This window comes from Loxodonta africana, chromosome 2 (genome assembly GCF_030014295.1).
Source record: "Loxodonta africana isolate mLoxAfr1 chromosome 2, mLoxAfr1.hap2, whole genome shotgun sequence".
NCBI lineage: Eukaryota > Metazoa > Chordata > Mammalia > Proboscidea > Elephantidae > Loxodonta > Loxodonta africana.
This window is the reverse complement of record NC_087343.1, coordinates 216,209,806-216,228,214: the sequence shown is the minus strand read 5'-3', so window position 1 is coordinate 216,228,214 and position 18,409 is coordinate 216,209,806. Positions and strand designations below refer to the sequence as shown.

The 18,409-nt window shown below is 38.7% G+C and overlaps 1 protein-coding gene across 1 annotated transcript in view; it reads right to left on the bottom strand.

Annotated features, from left to right (window-relative positions):
* Positions 1–18,409, bottom strand: part of TTC3 (tetratricopeptide repeat domain 3) — a 129,557-nt gene that overhangs the window by 30,708 nt on the left and 80,440 nt on the right. Inside the window, exons 30-35 of the mRNA XM_023559091.2 lie at positions 17,776–17,832; positions 16,289–16,368; positions 14,787–14,957; positions 3,674–4,724; positions 2,237–2,302; positions 120–269 (exon numbers count right to left, since the gene is read on the bottom strand). Coding sequence (XP_023414859.2) covers positions 120–269; positions 2,237–2,302; positions 3,674–4,724; positions 14,787–14,957; positions 16,289–16,368; positions 17,776–17,832 — 1,575 coding nt within the window. The remainder of the gene's footprint in view (positions 1–119; positions 270–2,236; positions 2,303–3,673; positions 4,725–14,786; positions 14,958–16,288; positions 16,369–17,775; positions 17,833–18,409) is intronic.

Sequence of the window (18,409 nt, the reverse complement as noted above, 5' to 3'; positions counted from 1 at the left end):
ATCCTTTGTTTAGTCCACAGTGCAGAAGTTCAGCTAATTGAGGCTTAAACAAGCACAATTATATTTGTATCTCCTAATTATACCATGCACAGTTGAAGAGAGGTCTCAGAGAGGATTACCTGGCATTGTTCTGAGCTCCTTTTCACCATTGCTTCCAGGTCCCTGATCTCTGCTAAGCCATCGAATCTTGTCTTTTCATACTTTTCATATGCATCCTCAAGCTGCACTTGTAGTTTTCTGTATTCTTTTTCGAACCTTGAAATATCCCCCTAAAAGTAAATTACAAAATTATCTATTAAAAATAGTTAAAAATGCCTCTTTCTGATCTTGTTCTGAGCTCTCTTAAGATAAATAAAAGGCAGATGAAAATTTACAAGGGAAATGTCACAATAATCCAAGAATTAAAAACCCCTAAGTACTTTTTTTTAAGTACTGGTTAGCAAAGTCAGCTGTTGTTTAAATACAGTCACATGTCGCTGAATGTCTAAGAGAGGGTGTCATGTGATTTGGACGTTGTGCAAACACCATACTATACACACCGCCTCCCTGACGGCATCACCGAGGTTGCCCAAGGGACGAGGGGACTTGCCCGTGCCTTCTTCAGCAGTGGACCGTGCCGCCGCCTCCAGGCTCTGCACTCCCAGGCTGCCCTGGAGGCCTGTGCAGTACCTGGTGTCCTTGTCCCTGTCTTTGCCTCTGTCCAGCCTTGGGGGGATGAGCAGCAGCACCAGAGCAGAGCACCTGCAGCAGCACGAACTTGTAGTACTCCTGGTGTCTCTGCTGGCCCTTCATTGTTCACCAAGCCCCTCAGGGAAGGTCAGGGGCCCATCCTCTCCCCTGCCTCAGAAATTCCGTCCCGTGGCCGCTCCAGCCTCTCTGAGCCCCGTTGCACCCAGAAAAGCAGCACTGCCGTGGTTGTGCATCTACAAGGCAAACTTGGGAGGCGGTGGGGACCATGCCTGAATGGATGTCATGCAGCACCTGACTGTACAATTATTCATATTATTGGAATTCAATCTGTATTTTTACTGCCAACTCCAACTTCACTTCTGAATATTTAGTGGTATTGGGAGGGTTCAGTATTAGAACAACAGTTTGATTTGAATGTTATTCTCCACAATTAACCCTAAGAACTGTTTATTAGGTTTAAAAAACTACACATTATTGTGCACATGCAGCATCAAGTAACAGAACATGTTAACTTTGGCCCTCATTTTAAGTGTTTCAAATGGAAAGCTGCAGATTACTTCAAAAAGACAAGTTAAAATATTATCAGTGAATTGTTTTCAGTTATATAACTGTCTCATGGACCAGCTTTTAAAAAAAAACAAAACAGCAACTATGCTGTTTCACACTGCTCAGGCTATGAGCAGTCACACTTGTGTCTGTAGGGAGGACTGGATCGTGAGACTTCGTCTCATTTTTAGACATGTTATCAGGAGAGACCAGTCCCTGGACAAAGACATCATGGTTGGTAACGAGTCAGCAAAAAAGTAGAAAACCCTCAACGAGACAGACAGACTGACACAGTGGCTGCAACAATGAGCTCAAGCATGGCAATGATGGCGAGGATGGTGCGGGACCGGCAGTGTTTCGTTCTGTTGTACACAGGGTTGCTATGAGTTGGAACCAACTTGACAGCACCTAACAACAACATATGTATATAAACACACACATTTTTGCCATGCAGTTTATTGTGGAATCTTTTCTTCTAAGATACTTCCTAACAGGTTGTTGGTTGTATATGGAAGTTCTATTTACTGTATCAATCACCTTTCTGAATTCTATTACATCTTTGCCTAGGTTTTCAGTTGATCATTTTGGATTTTCCAGGTACACATTCTTTTTAGCAACTATGGAGTTAATCAAATAATTTTTCTCTTATGACATATTAACCCAATAAATTACATTAATAGATTTTCTAATTGAACCATTCTTAAAGTGGTGAAGGTCTTTGTAATACTTTCCTGTGTTATTCATACGAATAAGCTCTTATTTATTAATACATGCTCATTATACCAGTGAAAACAGTAAAGCCATTATACTTTGAAATAAATAAGCTAGAAAAAAATTACGTTTTTCATCTGCCCCTTCCCAAATTTCGACAATAAAAACAAGTTTTCCCTTTCTGTTCTAAAGCTCATTCTATGATCACTCTGTATGGGATTAGCTGGCTCCAAAATAGTTCTGGTTCATCACCTGTACCTTTAAACAGTTTATGACAATTCTGACTTACCGGCCTTGCCTCAAAACGTCCATATGGCTCTGTATTGACCTCCTGGTCTGTTACACTACAGGACACCTGTGGGGCACACAAACAAAAAATGCAGGCCGAATGTCAGTGTGTCTCTGATAAATGCTCTAGTGAAATAAATCCATCACGTAAGAACATTTTAAAATTAAATTTAAAATTTAGAATTCTTTTTTTTTTTGGCCAATTTAAACCATGTTCCATGCTTTCTACAAACATCTGTGTCAGGCATATTTTATTACTAGAATTTATTTTAGTATCAGAATCGGTATGACGCCAAACAGTTTTGATTCAGTAACTCTTCAGCATACTTTTTCAAAGCTCCCTAGAAAATGGGAAACGTCAGTGAGGAGGGAGGAAAAGGGTTTAATGAATTTAGGCCCTGTAAAGGCAAATGCAACTATGGAAGAACCTCAATTCATTCTTATGCTTGAGAGGAAGGAAGTCTTAGACCCATCCCTCACGTTTCCCTCCATCTCGCAGGGGCTTTTAACTCCCTCACCCCTCCCCTGCTTTGTAGGAGAAACAGGCCTGTGTAGTCCAGGCTCTTCCTTTTTCTTCCTCTTGGGAGCTGGCTGCCTGCACGGAGGAATGGTTTCCCTTCCTCCTCCATGCAATTAAGTCTTATGAGCAGACTCCCAGCACGCTCTAACTGTGGGTAAGCGTGTGTGACGTGGGGTTCACTGTTAGGACATGCACTTTTCAACAGATACACGCCACATCCCCCACCGCGCCTCTATTAACGACTCAGGTGGTGTTTTAGCGCCATCTGCTGACCCCTTTGTCTTATTTCTCAATGGGTGTGGAACTTGGGCAGAGAAGAACAGTATTATTATCTTTTAATATTTTACCGTGTTTTAGGCAAAAGTTTACGTATCAGGGTCCCTTTAACAATTCCTATACAAATTGTTCCATGGCACTGGTTACATTTTTTGCAATGTGTCAACATTCTCATCACTTGCTGCATGTTTGTTCTGTTTCCATTAATCTAGCTTGCCTGCCCCTCCTTAGCTTCTCATCTTTGTTTTAGGGTAAATGTTGACTGTTTGCTTTCATAGAGTTGATTATATAAGGGAGCCCAGTATTCGTGGGTGATAGTGTTTATTTTAGAAGCCAATCTATTATTCGTCTGAAAGGTGACCTCTGGGAGCAGCTTCAGTTCCCAGGTCAGGGCATCTTAGGGCAACAGTCTCAGGGTTCCTCCAGTAAGAAGATTATTATTTACTGGATCCCACTTTTCTTTCTGATAAGATTACCTGTCATGCCCCACAAAAGGGTTCATATTTTTAAAACATCTTCAGACAAAGGTTCAGTAACCATTACAAAGCTAGTAGTTTTTAAGGATACTAAATATAATGGCAATGAAAGATGAAAAGAAAAACTTCAGTGCAGCATTAAGAATTTTTCCTACTTAACTCTTACCTGCACAGCAGCCATCTGTGTAGATGGGTGAGCTGTCGCTGCCCTCGTCCTGATTCTGCCTCCTTCCCCCTTGCTGGCAGACTTTCCATAGTGACCATCATTTCTGCCGGACTCCTTGAGGGCTGTATCAGCATCACCCAGGCTGCTGTGTGACTGCAGTGATGTTCCCAGAGAGCCCTGAAGGACTTGTGTTTCGGAGGCGATCTGACTACCAGAAGCACTCTCAGCATTCACACAATAACCCTCAAAATAAGCAGCTGCACTGGGGTCTGGCCTATCGTGGGCAATGAAAGATGTTACCACTGGAATTGCGTTTTGCAGCTGATACTCAGAAATTGTGCCCAAAGGTGTATATATACCAGCGTACCGTGGCAAACCTGACAGCACATTTACGAATGCTGGTGGTGTCTTTGTGATGTCAAAGCCCTGGAAAGGAAGGTATGTGCAGTAGCCTGTGACCATCTGGGGTTGACCCCAGTAGGTTGGGTTCACATCCTCAGACACTGGTGTGGCTGAATGACAGGGGACTAGAGCATGATCTGCACTCTCAGAGACTAGCTGGGGAGAATCAGAAAAGATCCATTTGGGCTCCCCATCCTCAGCAACAGGTATGGAAACACCGCCAGAGGCCAGTTCGGGCTCCATATCTTCGTAAGCTGAGTTGGGAGAATCGGCAGACGCTGGTTCAGGCACCATATTCTCAGAAACTGGAGCTGAAGATACACCTGACTCTGGTATAAATTCCTTAGCGTCTGGGTTTAGAGGCAGAAAAAATGGTAAATAGGTCTTATCATCTATGCTTGAAATTTCGTCTACTTCTTCCTTAATGCCCTTCTTCTTTCTCTTCCCCTTGCTCCGTGATGAGCCTGTCCTCAGTGCGATGCAGTTGTCAATCACAACGAAACGAGGACATCGCAGGAGAAACTGTTTCAGACCTCCTGCCTTCTGTACTATCTGTCGAGTTTCTTCTGGGTAAAACCGATACTCATCGGAGAATACTCTGTGTCTCACGTCCAAGGGGCCGTTGTCCTCCAAATACTGAGAGAAGTAACTTGAAAAAAATGTATAATTACATGAGTTACTATTAGGAACTATTTGTACATATCTATTTGGAAGAAATGTTTATTCTCCCAAAACAAAATATTATTTCACTTCTCACTGATCTCAGCCTTTCCCCAACAAAAACGGTGTACTCATATGAAATATCTGAGTAAGGTCAACTACAATTAATGACAGTATAAACAAAATTTTATCTACTCCTTAGAAAATCTTTTAAAATTTTTAGGAAGAAAACAAAAGGGGATAAAAAGCTATTTTTTTTTTTTTTTAACTTTCAACAACATAATTATAAAAGCAATGAATAAGCAGAAAACCTAAGAAAAAGGAAATTTTAAGTCACAGGAATGGCAAATGAGAAGATGAAGTCAAATCTCAAATGAGAAGATGAAATCAAATTGAATCTAAATCTATTACAACTCTTCCGTTTAGGAATGTGCAGTGATCCATAGGTACTGCATGTAATCGTCTCATCAAGATCCAGACCCACAGTAATGGGCCCATCCCCAAATCTGCCTCCCGTTCTGGACAGGCTTTTTTCAGTCCAGTTCTGGGTCTGTTTTCTTTTCCCATTCTTGCATTGGACTCAAAGAGGCTTCTTTCTACCTGATTTTTGTATTCAGTCTGTAACCGTGCTATAACTAGCAAGAGGGACAGACCAGGTACCACTAAGAAGGCTTTTTCAAGGGTAAAAGTCTCTATGGGACTTTCTAAGTAAATTAACATTAACAAGGAGGGCAACTTATTTAGAAGGGAGGCAAAACAACTCTTCTTTAAAGTAAAAGAAAGCAACATTTGTGCAGAGCTGCTGCAAATAAATGGGTATGACAATTAAAATGATTAACCTTTATGTAAACAATTAATATTCTGAGGCACAGAGACCAAATGCCACTCCTCTGTGTCAGCCTGACTGCTCTACTTAAAAGTAATCAAACAATTTCTCTTCATGTGTTTTATGATGAATGGCTTTCACTTAGAATAATTTCTGCGACTGATGTGAGCCCATGGAACTAACTCTGCACACAGGCTGTTCTGTGAGCTAGGAGGTCTAACACGGCTTTGCTTTACATCAAATTTCACTTTTAAAGAGACATTTGAAAGCAGAGGGGGTCCAGGGAAGATAAGGTTAAAAAACAAATAAAGCACCGTAGTCTCGGGAACAGTAACAACTGAGGCCGGGAGGACTGATGTAGGTAACACTGGCTATACCAGCGGCCCCCAAGACAGCCCTTTCCAGTCAGTGCTGAGCTGTCATCTGCAAGAGGAGGCTGATCAATGAATGCTGGATGCAGACTTGGTGCTTTAAAAGATGAAGTATTTGTAAGACTGTGTAGTTTTGCTCTCCATAACGAATACTAATGAGCAGTATTGAAAAACAAAGCTTTTTATTTGGACTAAAATACTTAAAAATGTCCTAACTAAAGCCAGACACCACATGAAAGGAAACTACTCTCAGTAATTCAGCAGTGAGGTATTTAACAACAAAAGGGAGTCAGGAACATAAATTATCATGAAGACTCATGGGATGATTACCAAGCAGCTAATAAATGTTGTGATTCTAAAGAATATAAAAAAACATACTGGGCTTGTTTAGGTGAAAAAGGCAAATGACAAGACCAAACATATAGTAAAATCACGGTTTGTAAATTAAGAAAAATGTTTTACACACACGCATTTAAAAAGTCTGAAAAGAGACACACCCAAAAGTAACTGTGGTGTTGCCCTGGTGAAGTCCCTAGGTGGTAAATGGTTTGCGCTCAACTGCTAACCTATAAGTTGGCTGTTCGACCCTACCCTGTGGTACAATGAAGAAAAGGGCCTGGGAATCTGCTTCTGCTAAGACTTAAAAAAAAAAAAAAAAAAATCCGTGGCCACTGAGTCAATTCTGAAGAAAATCCTACGGAGCAGTTCTACTCTTTTACACATGGGGTTGCCATGAGTCAGAATTGACAGCAACGGAGAAGAACAATACCTCAGTGGTAGAATTATGCATAATTCTTCCTTTATATTTTATTTTTTAATTTACGTAATAATCTGTATTAACAGTTTTATAATCAGAAAAAATTTTTTCAAAGAAAAAGAACTCTAGTTTTTCCACTGGCTAATTGGCAATGGATTTTTCATAGTATCAAGCAAAAACCGGAATTGAACTTAACAAAGGCTGACTAACTCAAAGAGAGATGGTACTATGACCATATTATGAATAAGATTTTTATAATTAATGCTATCTGAAATGTAAAGGTACTTTTGTACCTTTGAAAAGTAGTTTCTATAAGATAAACTATTGGGTCCAAAATAGCCCAGGTAAAATTTCTTCAAAACTCAGTGTTTTATGGCAAGAATACTAAGTAAAGAAAAGGTTAAACCGCAGCAGTTATCACAGTATTCCTGATTTTCTGTGCAATGTTTCTTCTACTCCATGCTGCTTTCATATACAAGTTTGGTTTCACTTTTCTTTCTTTCATCCATTGGCCAGTAAAAGGAACCATCATTCTTAAGCCACTGCATATTTACTTCCAAAAATTCAAAGAAGGAATTATGTTTGGAGGGGTAACTTCGTGTAATTTCTTGGCTTTCTCTTACTATAAAATTCTATTTCAAAATATAAACAAATGAAACTATTTTTTTCTCATGAAGTTGCTTAACTTCTTCTCACATACAATGGTAATAAATTCTTTAAGAGGCAAGCTACTGAAAACTACACATTTCAGCTCCAGTTTTGGAAGCTAGAAGCAAAGTCTATCATATTTTAAGAAGAAGTACGAGTGTAGTTTGATGGCTGTTTCCATAGAGTTCTCTAGAAATATGATTTGCTCAGCACTTCAACTGTAAAGAAAAACCATGAAGAGGGATGCAAAAGTATAAAACTAGACTAGAAAGGAATGATGCATGTGAGGAAAATAGAAGGAATGACAAAATTATGGATGAGTACCAGCATAACCCTGATACCAAAACCAGGCAAAGACACCACAAAATAAAAAAATTACAGACTAATATCTCTAGCCAATAGAATTCAGCATTACCTCAAAAAGTAACACACCATGACCAAGTAGGATTCCTACCAGGTATGTAAGGAAGGTTCAACATCAGAAAATCAATCAATGTAATCCACCACATAAATAAAAGGAAAGAAAAAAAAACTTACAGTATCATCTCAATCGATGCAGAAATGGCATTCGACAAAGTCCAACACCCATTCCTGATAAAAACTCTGAATAAAATAGGTATAGAAGGGAAATTTCTAAACATATTAAAGGGCATTTATGGAAAACCAACAGCCAATATCATTCTTCATGGAGAGAGAGGCTGAAAACATTCCCCTTGAGAACATTACCAAGACAAGGATGCCCTTTATCACCACTTCTATTTAACATTGTGCTGGAAGTCCTAGCTAGAGCAATAAGGCAAGAAAAAGAAATATGCCAAATCAGTACCATTTACAATAGTCCCTAAGAAGATAAAATACTTAGGAATAAAAGTTAAACACCTATGCTCATCCATAGGCTTCACTAAAAGAGTAAAAAGATTACCTACAGACTAGGAAAAAGTTTTTAGCTATGGCATTTCCAATCAGCGGCTAATCTCTAAAATCTACATGTTGCTGCAAAAACTCAACTACAAAAAGACAAATAACCCAATTAAAAAATGGTCAAAGGATATGAACAGACACTTCACTAAAGAAAACAGTCACGTAGCTAATAGATACATGCTCAAGATCATTAGCTATTAGAAAAATGTATATCTAAACTACAATAAGATTCCATCTCATTCTAACGAGGCTGGCATTAATCCAAAACAATCCAAAATAATAAATGTTGGAGAAGTTGTGGAGAGACTGGAACACTTATACACTGCTGTTGGGAATGTAAAATGGTACAACCACTTTGGACATCGATTTGGTGCTTCCTTAAAAAGCTAGAAATAGTAACTACCGTACGATCCAGCAATCTCACTCCTTGGAATATATCCTAGAAAAGAGCCGTCACACAAATAGATATGTGCACACCCATGTTCATTACAGCACTGTTTACAATAGCAAAAAGATGGAGGCAACCAAGGTGCCCATCAACGGATGAATGGATAAATAAATTATGGTATATTCACACAATGGAATACTATACATTGATAAAGAACAATGACAAATCTGTGAAACATTTCATAACATGGAGGAATCTGGAAGGCATTATGCTGAATGAAACTTGTCAGTTGCAAAAGGACAAATATTGTATGAGACCACTATTATAAGAATTCGAGAAATAGTTTAAACAGAGAAGAAAATATTCTTTGATGGTTACAGGAGGGGAGAGGGAGGGAGAGAGGCAGAGCGGGGTTCACTAATTAGATAGCAGACAAAAACTAATTAAGGTGAAAGGAAGGACAACACACAATACAGGAGAGGTCAGCACAACTGGATTAAACCAAAAGCGAAGAAGTTTCCTGAATAAACTGAACGCTTCGAAGGCCAGCATTGCAGGGGAGGGTGTTCGGAGACCATGGTTTCAGGAGACATCTAAATTAACTGGCATAATAAAATCTATTAAGAAAACATTCTGCATCTCATTTTGGAGAGTGACGTCTGGAGTCTTAAATGCTGGAAAGCAGCCATCTAAAATGCATCAATTGGTCTCAACCCACCTGGAGCAAAGGAGAATGAAGAACACCAAAGATACAAGGTAAGTATGAGCCCAAGAGTCAGAATAAATAGGCCACATAAATCAGAGACTACATTAGCCTGAGACCAGAAGAGCTAGATGGTGCCAGCTACAATCGATGACTGCCATGACAGGGAACACAACAGAGAATCCCTGAAGGAGCAGGAGAGCACTGGGATGCAGGCCTCATATTCTCATAAAAGACCAGACTTAATGGTCTGACTGAGGCTAGAAGGACGCTGGAGGTCATAGTCCCCAGACCTTGTTAGCCCAAGACAGGAACCATTCCCATAGCCGACTCTTCAGACAGGAATTGGACTGGACTACTAGATAGAAAATGATGCTGGTAAGGAGTGAGCTTCTTGGATCAAGTAGACACATGAGACTATGTGTATAGCTCCTGTCTGGAGGTGAGATGTGAAGGCCGAGGGAGATAGAAGCTGGCTGAATGGACACGGAAATACAGGGTGGAGAGAAGAAGTGTGCTGTCTCCTTGAGGGGGAGCAACTAGGAGTACTTAGCAAGGTATATATAAGGTTTTGTATGAGAGACTGACTTGATTTGTAAACTTTCACTTAAAGGACAATAAAAATTTTTTTAAAAAAAAAGAAAATAAATAAAGGGCATCCAAATTGGTAACGAAGAAGTTAAACTGCCCCTATTTGCAGATGCTATGATAGTATACATAGAAAACCCAAAAGATTCCACAAGAAAACTACTGCAACTAATAGAAAGATTCAGCAGAGTAGCAGGATAGAAGATCAATATACAAAAATTAGTTGGATTCCTACACACCAATAAAGAGAGCGATAAAAAGGAAATCAGGAAAATAATACCAGTTATAAAAAAAAAAAAAAATAGCCCCTAAAAAATAAAATACTTGGGAATAAATTTAACCAGGGATATAAAAGACCTATACAAAGAAAATTACAAAATACTACTGCAAGAAACCAAAAGAGATCTACATAAATGGAAAAACATACCATGCTCATGGATAGGTAGACTCAACACTGTGAAAATGACAATTCTACCCAAATCAATTTATAAATACAATGCAATACCTATCCAAATACCAACAACATTCTTTAAAGAGATGGAAAAACTTATCATTAACTTTATATGGAAAGGGAAGAGGCCCCGGATAAGTAAAGCACTACTGAAGAAGAAGAATAAAGTAGGTGGACTCACACTACCTGACCTCAGAACAGCTACAGTAGTCAAAACAGCCTTGTACTGGTACAACAGATATATTGACCAGTGGAACAGAATTGAGAACCCAGATGTAAATCCATCCACCTATGGTCACCTGATCTTTGACAAGGGTCCGAAATCCATCAAACAGGGAAAAGACAGTCTTTTTAACAAACGGTGCTGGCAAAACTGGATGTCCATCTGCAAAAAAATGAAACAGGACCCATACTTCACACCATATGCAAAAACTAATTCAAAATGGATCAAAGACCTACATATAAAACCAAAAACTATGAAGTTCATAGGTGAAAAAATAGGATCAACGCTAGAGGCCCTAATACATGGCATTAACAGGATACAAACCACAACCAACAACATACAAAGTCCAGAAGATAAGCTAGATAACTGGAATCTTCTAAAAACTGAACACTTATGCTCGTCAAAAGAGTAAAAAGAGAACCTACAGACTAGGAAAATATTTTTGGCTATTACAAATCAGGTAGACTCAACACTGTGAAAATGACAATTCTACCCAAAGCAATTTACAAACACAATGCAATACCTATTTACTACAAGAAAATCCAACACCTCTACAACAAAAAGATAAATAATCCAATTAAAAAATGGGCAAAGGAAATGAACAGACGCTTCACCAAAGAAGACATTCAAGCGGCCAACAGACGCATGAGGAAATGCTCTGGATCACAAGCCATTAGAGAAAAGCAAATCAAAACCAAATGAGATACCATCTCGTCCCCGGGCATTACTGGCACAAATCAAAAAAAACCAGGAAATAACAAATGATGGAGATGCTGTGGAGGAGATCAGAACTCTCATGCATTGCTGGTGGGAACGCAGAATGGTACAACCATTTTGGAAAATGATATGGTGCTTCCTTAGAAAGCTAGAAATAGAAATACCATATGATCCAGCAATCCCACTCCTAGGAATACATCCTAGAGAAATTAGAGTAATCACAAGAATAGACATATGCACACTCGTGTTCACTGCAGCATTGTTCACAACAGCAGAAAGATGTAAATGACCTAGGTGCCCATCAACAGACGAATGGATAAACAAACTGTGGTACATACACACAATGGAGTATTATGCAACAATGATGAACAATGATGAATCTGTGAAGCATCTCATAACATGGATGAATCTGGAGGGCATTATGCTGAGTGAAATAAGTCAATCACAAAAGGACAGATATTGTATGAGACCACTACTGTATTGAAAAGGTTCACACACAAAAAGAAACAATTTTTGATGGTTAAGAGGGAGGAAAGCGGTGGGGAGGGAAAAACACTAAATAGACAATAGGTAAGTGGTAACTCTGATGAAGGGTAAGACAGTACACAATACTGGGGAAGCCAGCAGAACTTGTACAAGGCAAGGTAATGGAAGCTCTATAGAGACATCCAAACTCCCTGAGGGACCAAACTGCTAGGCTGAGGGATGTTGGGACCATGGTCTCAGTGACCATCTAGCTCAGTTGGCATAACATAGTTTATAAAGAAAATGTTCTACATTCTACTCTGGTGAGTAGCATCTGGGGTCTTAAAAGCCTGTGAGTGGCCATCTAGGCTACTCCACTGGTCTCACCCATTTGGGAGCAAGGAAGAATCATGAAAACTAAAGATACAAGGGAAAGATTAGTCCAAAGGACTAATGGACTATATCTACCATGGCCTCCACCAGACTGAGTCCAGTACAATTAGACGGTACCCAGCTACCACCACTGACTGCTCTGACAGGGATCACAGTAGAGAGTCCATGACAGAGCTGGAAAAAAAAAGTAAAACAAAATACTAACTCAAAAAGAAAGACCAGACTTACTGGCCTGACAAAGATTGGAGAAACCCTAAGAGTTATGGTCCCCGGACACCCTATCAGCTCAGCAATGAAGTCACTCCTGAGGTTCACCCTTCAGCCAAAGATTGGACAGGCCCATAAAACAAAACAAGACTAAAGGGGCAAGCCAGCCCAGGGACAAAGACCGTAAGGCAGGTGCAGACAGGAAAGCTGGTAATAGGGAACCCAAGGTTGAGAAGGGAGAGTGTTGACATGTCATGGGGTTGTCAACCAATGTCATAAAACAATGTATACTAACTGTTTAATGAGAAACTAGTTTGTTCTATAAACCTTCATCTAAAGTACATTTAAAAAAAAAAAAGGAAAAAAATTACGGATGAGTAACGAATTTTTCAGGAGACTAGCTAACATTTTTTTTGTGTGTGTCCTTTTACACACAAGTTTACAAATTAAGTCAGTCTCTCATATAAAAACTTATACACACCTTGCTATGTACTCCTAGCTGCCCCTAATGAGGCAGCACACTCCTCCTCTCCTCTCTGTATTCCCCTCTTCCTTCTCATCTCGCCTCCAGACAGGAGTTGACCACATAGTCTCATGTGTCTACTTAAGCCAAGAAGCTCACTCCTTAACAGCATCATTTTCTGTCTTATAGTCCAGTCCGATCTCTATCTGAAGAGCTGGCTTTGGGAACAGTTCCAGTCTTGGGCTAAGAGAGGGTCCAGGGACCATGACTTCTGGAGTTCCTCTAGTCTCAGTCAAACCATTAAGTCTGGTGTTTTTGCAAGAATTTGAGATCTGCATCCTACTGTTATCCCACTCCATCAGGGACTCTCTGCTGTGCTCCCTGTCAGGGCAGTCATCAGTTGTAGCAGGGCACCATCTAGTTCTTCTGGTCTCAGGCTGATGTAGTCTCTGATTTATGTGACCCTCTTGAGCTCATAATTACCTTGTGTCTTTGGTGTTCTTCATTCCCCTTTGTTCCAGATGGGTTGAGACCAATTGATGTATCTTAGATGGCTGCTTGTGACTAGCTAACTTTTAAGTTACTTTCCTATTACAGATTTAGTCCTCAATTTTTTAAGAAAGGCCTTGTGCACTACTAGAAGCCTTGCTTGGCTGCTAACCAAAAAGTAGGTGGTTCAAACCCACTAGCTGTTCTTTGAGAATAAAATGTGGCAGTCTGCTTCCATAAAGATTTACAATCTTGAAAACCCTATGGGACAGTTCTATTCTGTCCTAGCGGGTCGCTATGAGTCAGAATCAAGTCGATGGCAAAGGGTTTGGTTTCTTTTTGGTTTTGTACACTACTTATCAATGCCAAGCTCAAAATGGTAAGCTGTTTCCTAGATCTTCCTGAACTCTTTACCCATTTTATACTCCCCACTCAAGACTTAATTGCTGAACTTCACATTCACATTTTCAACCAACTTACACCCAAAGTTACTTAAAAAGAAAAGTATGTTTCCCTTTCATTAGATTAATGTCAGGAAGTCAAGTCCCCAATATAATGCAGAGTACAGGGTTCTACAGCTGAAGGAATAATGGTTTCCTGGTATCCTTTCCCCAGTATAAGGGTAACAGTTCACTTAAGGTTCATTATTGATTACTGGAGCTATCAGATTCCAAACAACTGCACCCATCATTGTATGGACAGTGAGATCAAAGAACCATATTACTCCTTAGCAAACGCACACCTGGGAATGCATGATAAAAACATCATGGCTGGAAACTTTGTTGCTTATCAGTCCAAACAGGACATACTAGGACAGCTTTAGAAGTAGAAAATATATTAGCAATTCAAACCAGGGTTTCATACAAAACTTATACACACCTTGCTATGTTCTTTTGTTTGTTTGCTGAGAATTTCCATTTCCAACAAGCTTCCAGGCAATGCCAATGCTGTTGGCATAAGCATCACCTGGGGAGCTGGTTAAAATGTAGATTCTGATTCAGTACATCTGGAGCAGAAATGCACATTCTCAGCAGGGGATTCAACTGAACCAGTTCAAAGCCCTGGCTCAAACTAACAAAACCAATAATGAGGACTTTAAAATTAATAATGAATAATCCACCATTAACTTTGTGTAGTCTGTGGTGAAAGCTCTAAAAATACTTTCCTTCCCTAGGGGCTGTGAGTCTATAAATGATTCCTTTAATATAAAAAAAAAAACCCAAATCTGCTGCCGTCAAGTCGATTCCGACACATGGTGACCTACAGGACAGAGCAGAACTGCCCCATGGGGTTTCCAAGGAATGGCTGGTGGATTTGAACTACGTATCTTTTGGTTAGTGCCGAGCTCTTAACCACTATGCCACCAGGGCTATTAAGCAACTTTACATCTTTAACCGGAAGCCTCGGTATAGAATAATTGCAGGAATGTTAAATTACTTACTCATATAGAGTTGAAAGTCTTTGCTTTGGGCCTGTTTCGCCCATATTCTTATCCCGGTCAGCATATTCTCTCTTTTGCTGTTGCCGTCTTTTGTAGTAAGCTTCAAATTCTTCTATGTCTTTCCGAAGATGCTCAGGCACTGCAAATGGGCCTGAGGACTCTGAACTGCCTCTGTCGATGAAAAGCACCACTTTGTGAGTAATAAGCTTTTGCGTGAACCAGAAGAAGAATACTTAAACTGAAAAAAAAAAAAACCCAAAACCACAAAGATGGTTGACTATTATTCAGGATTATGATGCAAAAACAAAACAAAAAACTTACCATACAGTTTAATGCAAAAAAGTTAACCTTCCACAATCAAGAGAAATCATACTGGACGTTCTGAGTAAGCACTTCTAATTAACTATGTATTCTTCCTACCAAGAGCAAAGTTTTACAAAACTCCTGGTTTTAAAAACTGATGTGTTGTGGTAATTGTAGCTTGTCGGAGTTGAGAGAAAAACGTAAGATTTTATTATACTTGCTATTAATTTAAGTTAAAGGAAGACTGAGTCTGCTAAAAGGAGCTTAATAAAAAGACTTAAAAAATAAATTAAAAAAAAGAGTAAGATTCTAACACTCTAAAATAAAGTAGTAGTTTGAATGTGGGCTCTAAAACCAGACTGCCCGCTTTGAATCCTGGCTCTGCTATGTTAGGAGCTTTGTGTCCTTGGGCAAGTTACTCACGTACTCTGTGCCTTATCTGTAAAATGGACTTTATCTCTCAAGGTACTTACCTCCTAGGGTAGATGGGTGGATTAAATGAGTTCATATTTGTAAAGCCCTTGAACAGTGCCTGGTACATAAGATTATTTAGATATAATGTATTATTGTTTTAACTCTATACAACTACTAGATTTAAAGGATTTATGAAAATGATGGCAAGTTTTAGGAAATAGAAGAAAAAATACTTCTGGCCTCTTGGTCATAAAGGAAAATAGAAAAAGATCACTGCTACTCGCTAGTTTTTTTTTTATGTCTATTTGTTTCTTGAAAACTCAGTTTCCACAACCAGTTGCCACTGAAAATCACAAACATCTAAGGTTCAGCTGTAACATCATACGTATGTAGCTTCCACAACACCTACTCTCTATTACAGCAAATATGCCAGTAATTATCAACACAATCGTCCCCCATGGAGTATTTTAATTCATATTTTCTAGACATTTTCCTAGGATTTTCCCACAGTGCCCTGCATATAGTAGGTTCTCAATATATACTTACTGAATGAATATCATCAGCCCTGTGACTTTACAACAGTTTGTATAGTGTGGCTTACCATCTATAAGCCACACTATAAATTCAACCGAGAGGAGTCACATCAGGCTCTCAGAAAAGATGCACATCTTTAGACATGGGAGTTAGGGAAATAAAACTCAAGTTTAAAGTGCATTAAATTAATGCCACTTACTACATTAAAATCCTTCAATTAAATGACGCAAAAATTTAAAAACTGTACTTACTTATTCTTATCGCTTGAAGTGACGGTCTGACTTTTAACACTTGGTCTTATTGAAGGTGTTCCAGACCCAACTAACATAGGCTGGTTTAAAAGATAAAAAAAATGATAGTGATTTTCTATCTTAAAATTCCATGAAAAATAAAAATTACCAATAAAATCGATGAACGTTTATGTAATTATGCACGTAAATTCCCCAATACATACCAAAAAAAAAAAAAAAAAATCAAACCCATTGCCTTCAAGTCACTTGTGACTCATAGCAACCCTACAGGACAGATTAGAAGTGCCCCATAGGGTCTCCAGGGAACAGCTGGCAGATTCAAACTGCCCACCTTTCGGTTAGCAGCCGAGCTCTTAACCACTATACCACCAGGGCTCCTTCAATATATAAGATCTATGTAAACTTCCTCATGAACAGGAACACACAGTAATATAGGGTTCAACAATTATTTGATAATGTTGGGTGCCGCTGTCAGCAACCATTAAAAGGCCCAAGTTAATATTTAGGGTGTCTTCCAACACTCCAAAAACAATTTAAATGTCACTTGGCTCAAACTCCCACCTTAGCTAAAGACATACAGTCAATAATGAAAGATAACTTTTACTGGAATTTATAAGCTGCTCTCATCTTTCCCTAATACTTGCTCACTCTTTCTCACTCAGGTTCTCCTACTGACCAAACCCCTCCCCACCCCACATAAGCCATGAAGTACTCACCTAAAAAAAAAAAAAAAAAAAATTTTTTTTTTTTTTTTAGTTAACTCATGGGCTTGGAGTGGAGCCTTGGGTGAAAGGAAGGAGAGGGGTCCCATCAATTCGAAGATTCTGCTATGGTAATTATTATTCATCATTTAATTTTGAATAGCTTAGGTAATAAACTTTTAAACAATAGAAATAATCCCAATGAAAGCTTTCTGAATACTAAAAACTATTAAAAAATTCAGTTTAGTAACAGTGATAATAAAAACCAAACTAGCTGCCATCCAGTCGATTCTAACTCGTGTTTTAGAGCATAATAACTATATTAGTTATTAATAATATGTATCATTATTACTCCCGTTATACAGATGAGAATACTAGAGCACAGCAAAGTCAAATAACTGGCCCGGTTAGTAACTTGTAGAATCAAGACATGAGCCCAGGTCTGCCTGATGCCAAAGCCTTCTTGGCCACTAGGCTCTATGACCACCCATATAGAATCCTACATTATGGTAATGTTTTCACTGGGAAATATCTAGAAAATAAAAAGGCCAACAAAGAATAAGTCTCTTCCAAGAGTTACTTACATATTATAAAAAAAAATATTATATGAACCTTAAATTCCCTTAAAATGTAAAAGATTGCCAAAATACCTGTAGATTGAAGCCTAGAAATTCTCTCTCTACAAAATGCTTCAAAACATCCCAAGAATTGGTTAATTCTAATTTACATAGCCAATTAATTTTTTGGCGAGTTTAGACAAGAATTAATATAGAAAATACTCCATACCTTTAGATCTTTTGGCTTCTTTTTCTTGCCTTTGTTTTTCGCCTTCGGAGAAACGTACTAAAAAAAAATGAGAAAACAATTATCAATGAAAATTCAAACATCATCATCATTTTGAAGCTCAATATAAAGAAACCATACTGATTTCCAGAGACTAGTCTTAAGTTATATGTATATAAAATGTTTTCATTAGAATAACATTATGATGTTTCAGCCCAAGTGTTATGATTTATAGAAAATAAGAAAAAGTCTAATGATAAGTTATAACTCAAACTGAACTGTTCCAACATTTTCAACTTATTTTCAACAGGGTTTATGTAATTTTAAGTAACTAATCAGACTTTAAAGTAATTCTGATTACACAGGACACTTTTTCAATACTCCTTTTTTTTTTTACTAGGCATTCTGCACCTGGCCAGACGCTAGGGCAGATACAGTGAACCGAGAAGAATTTACCTTCCCAGAGTATGCTAGCTGTGCTTCCATGCTTACAGGGGCAATAAGAGGTAAAGCAGATTAAGACAAAATTTCAGTTACGATGACTTGATCCTGAAAATCTTTCTCTTTGAAAACTGCCACAATGCCTTTCTTTTCTCAATTTGATCACTCTTCTAAAATGAAGAAGTCCTGAACTGCC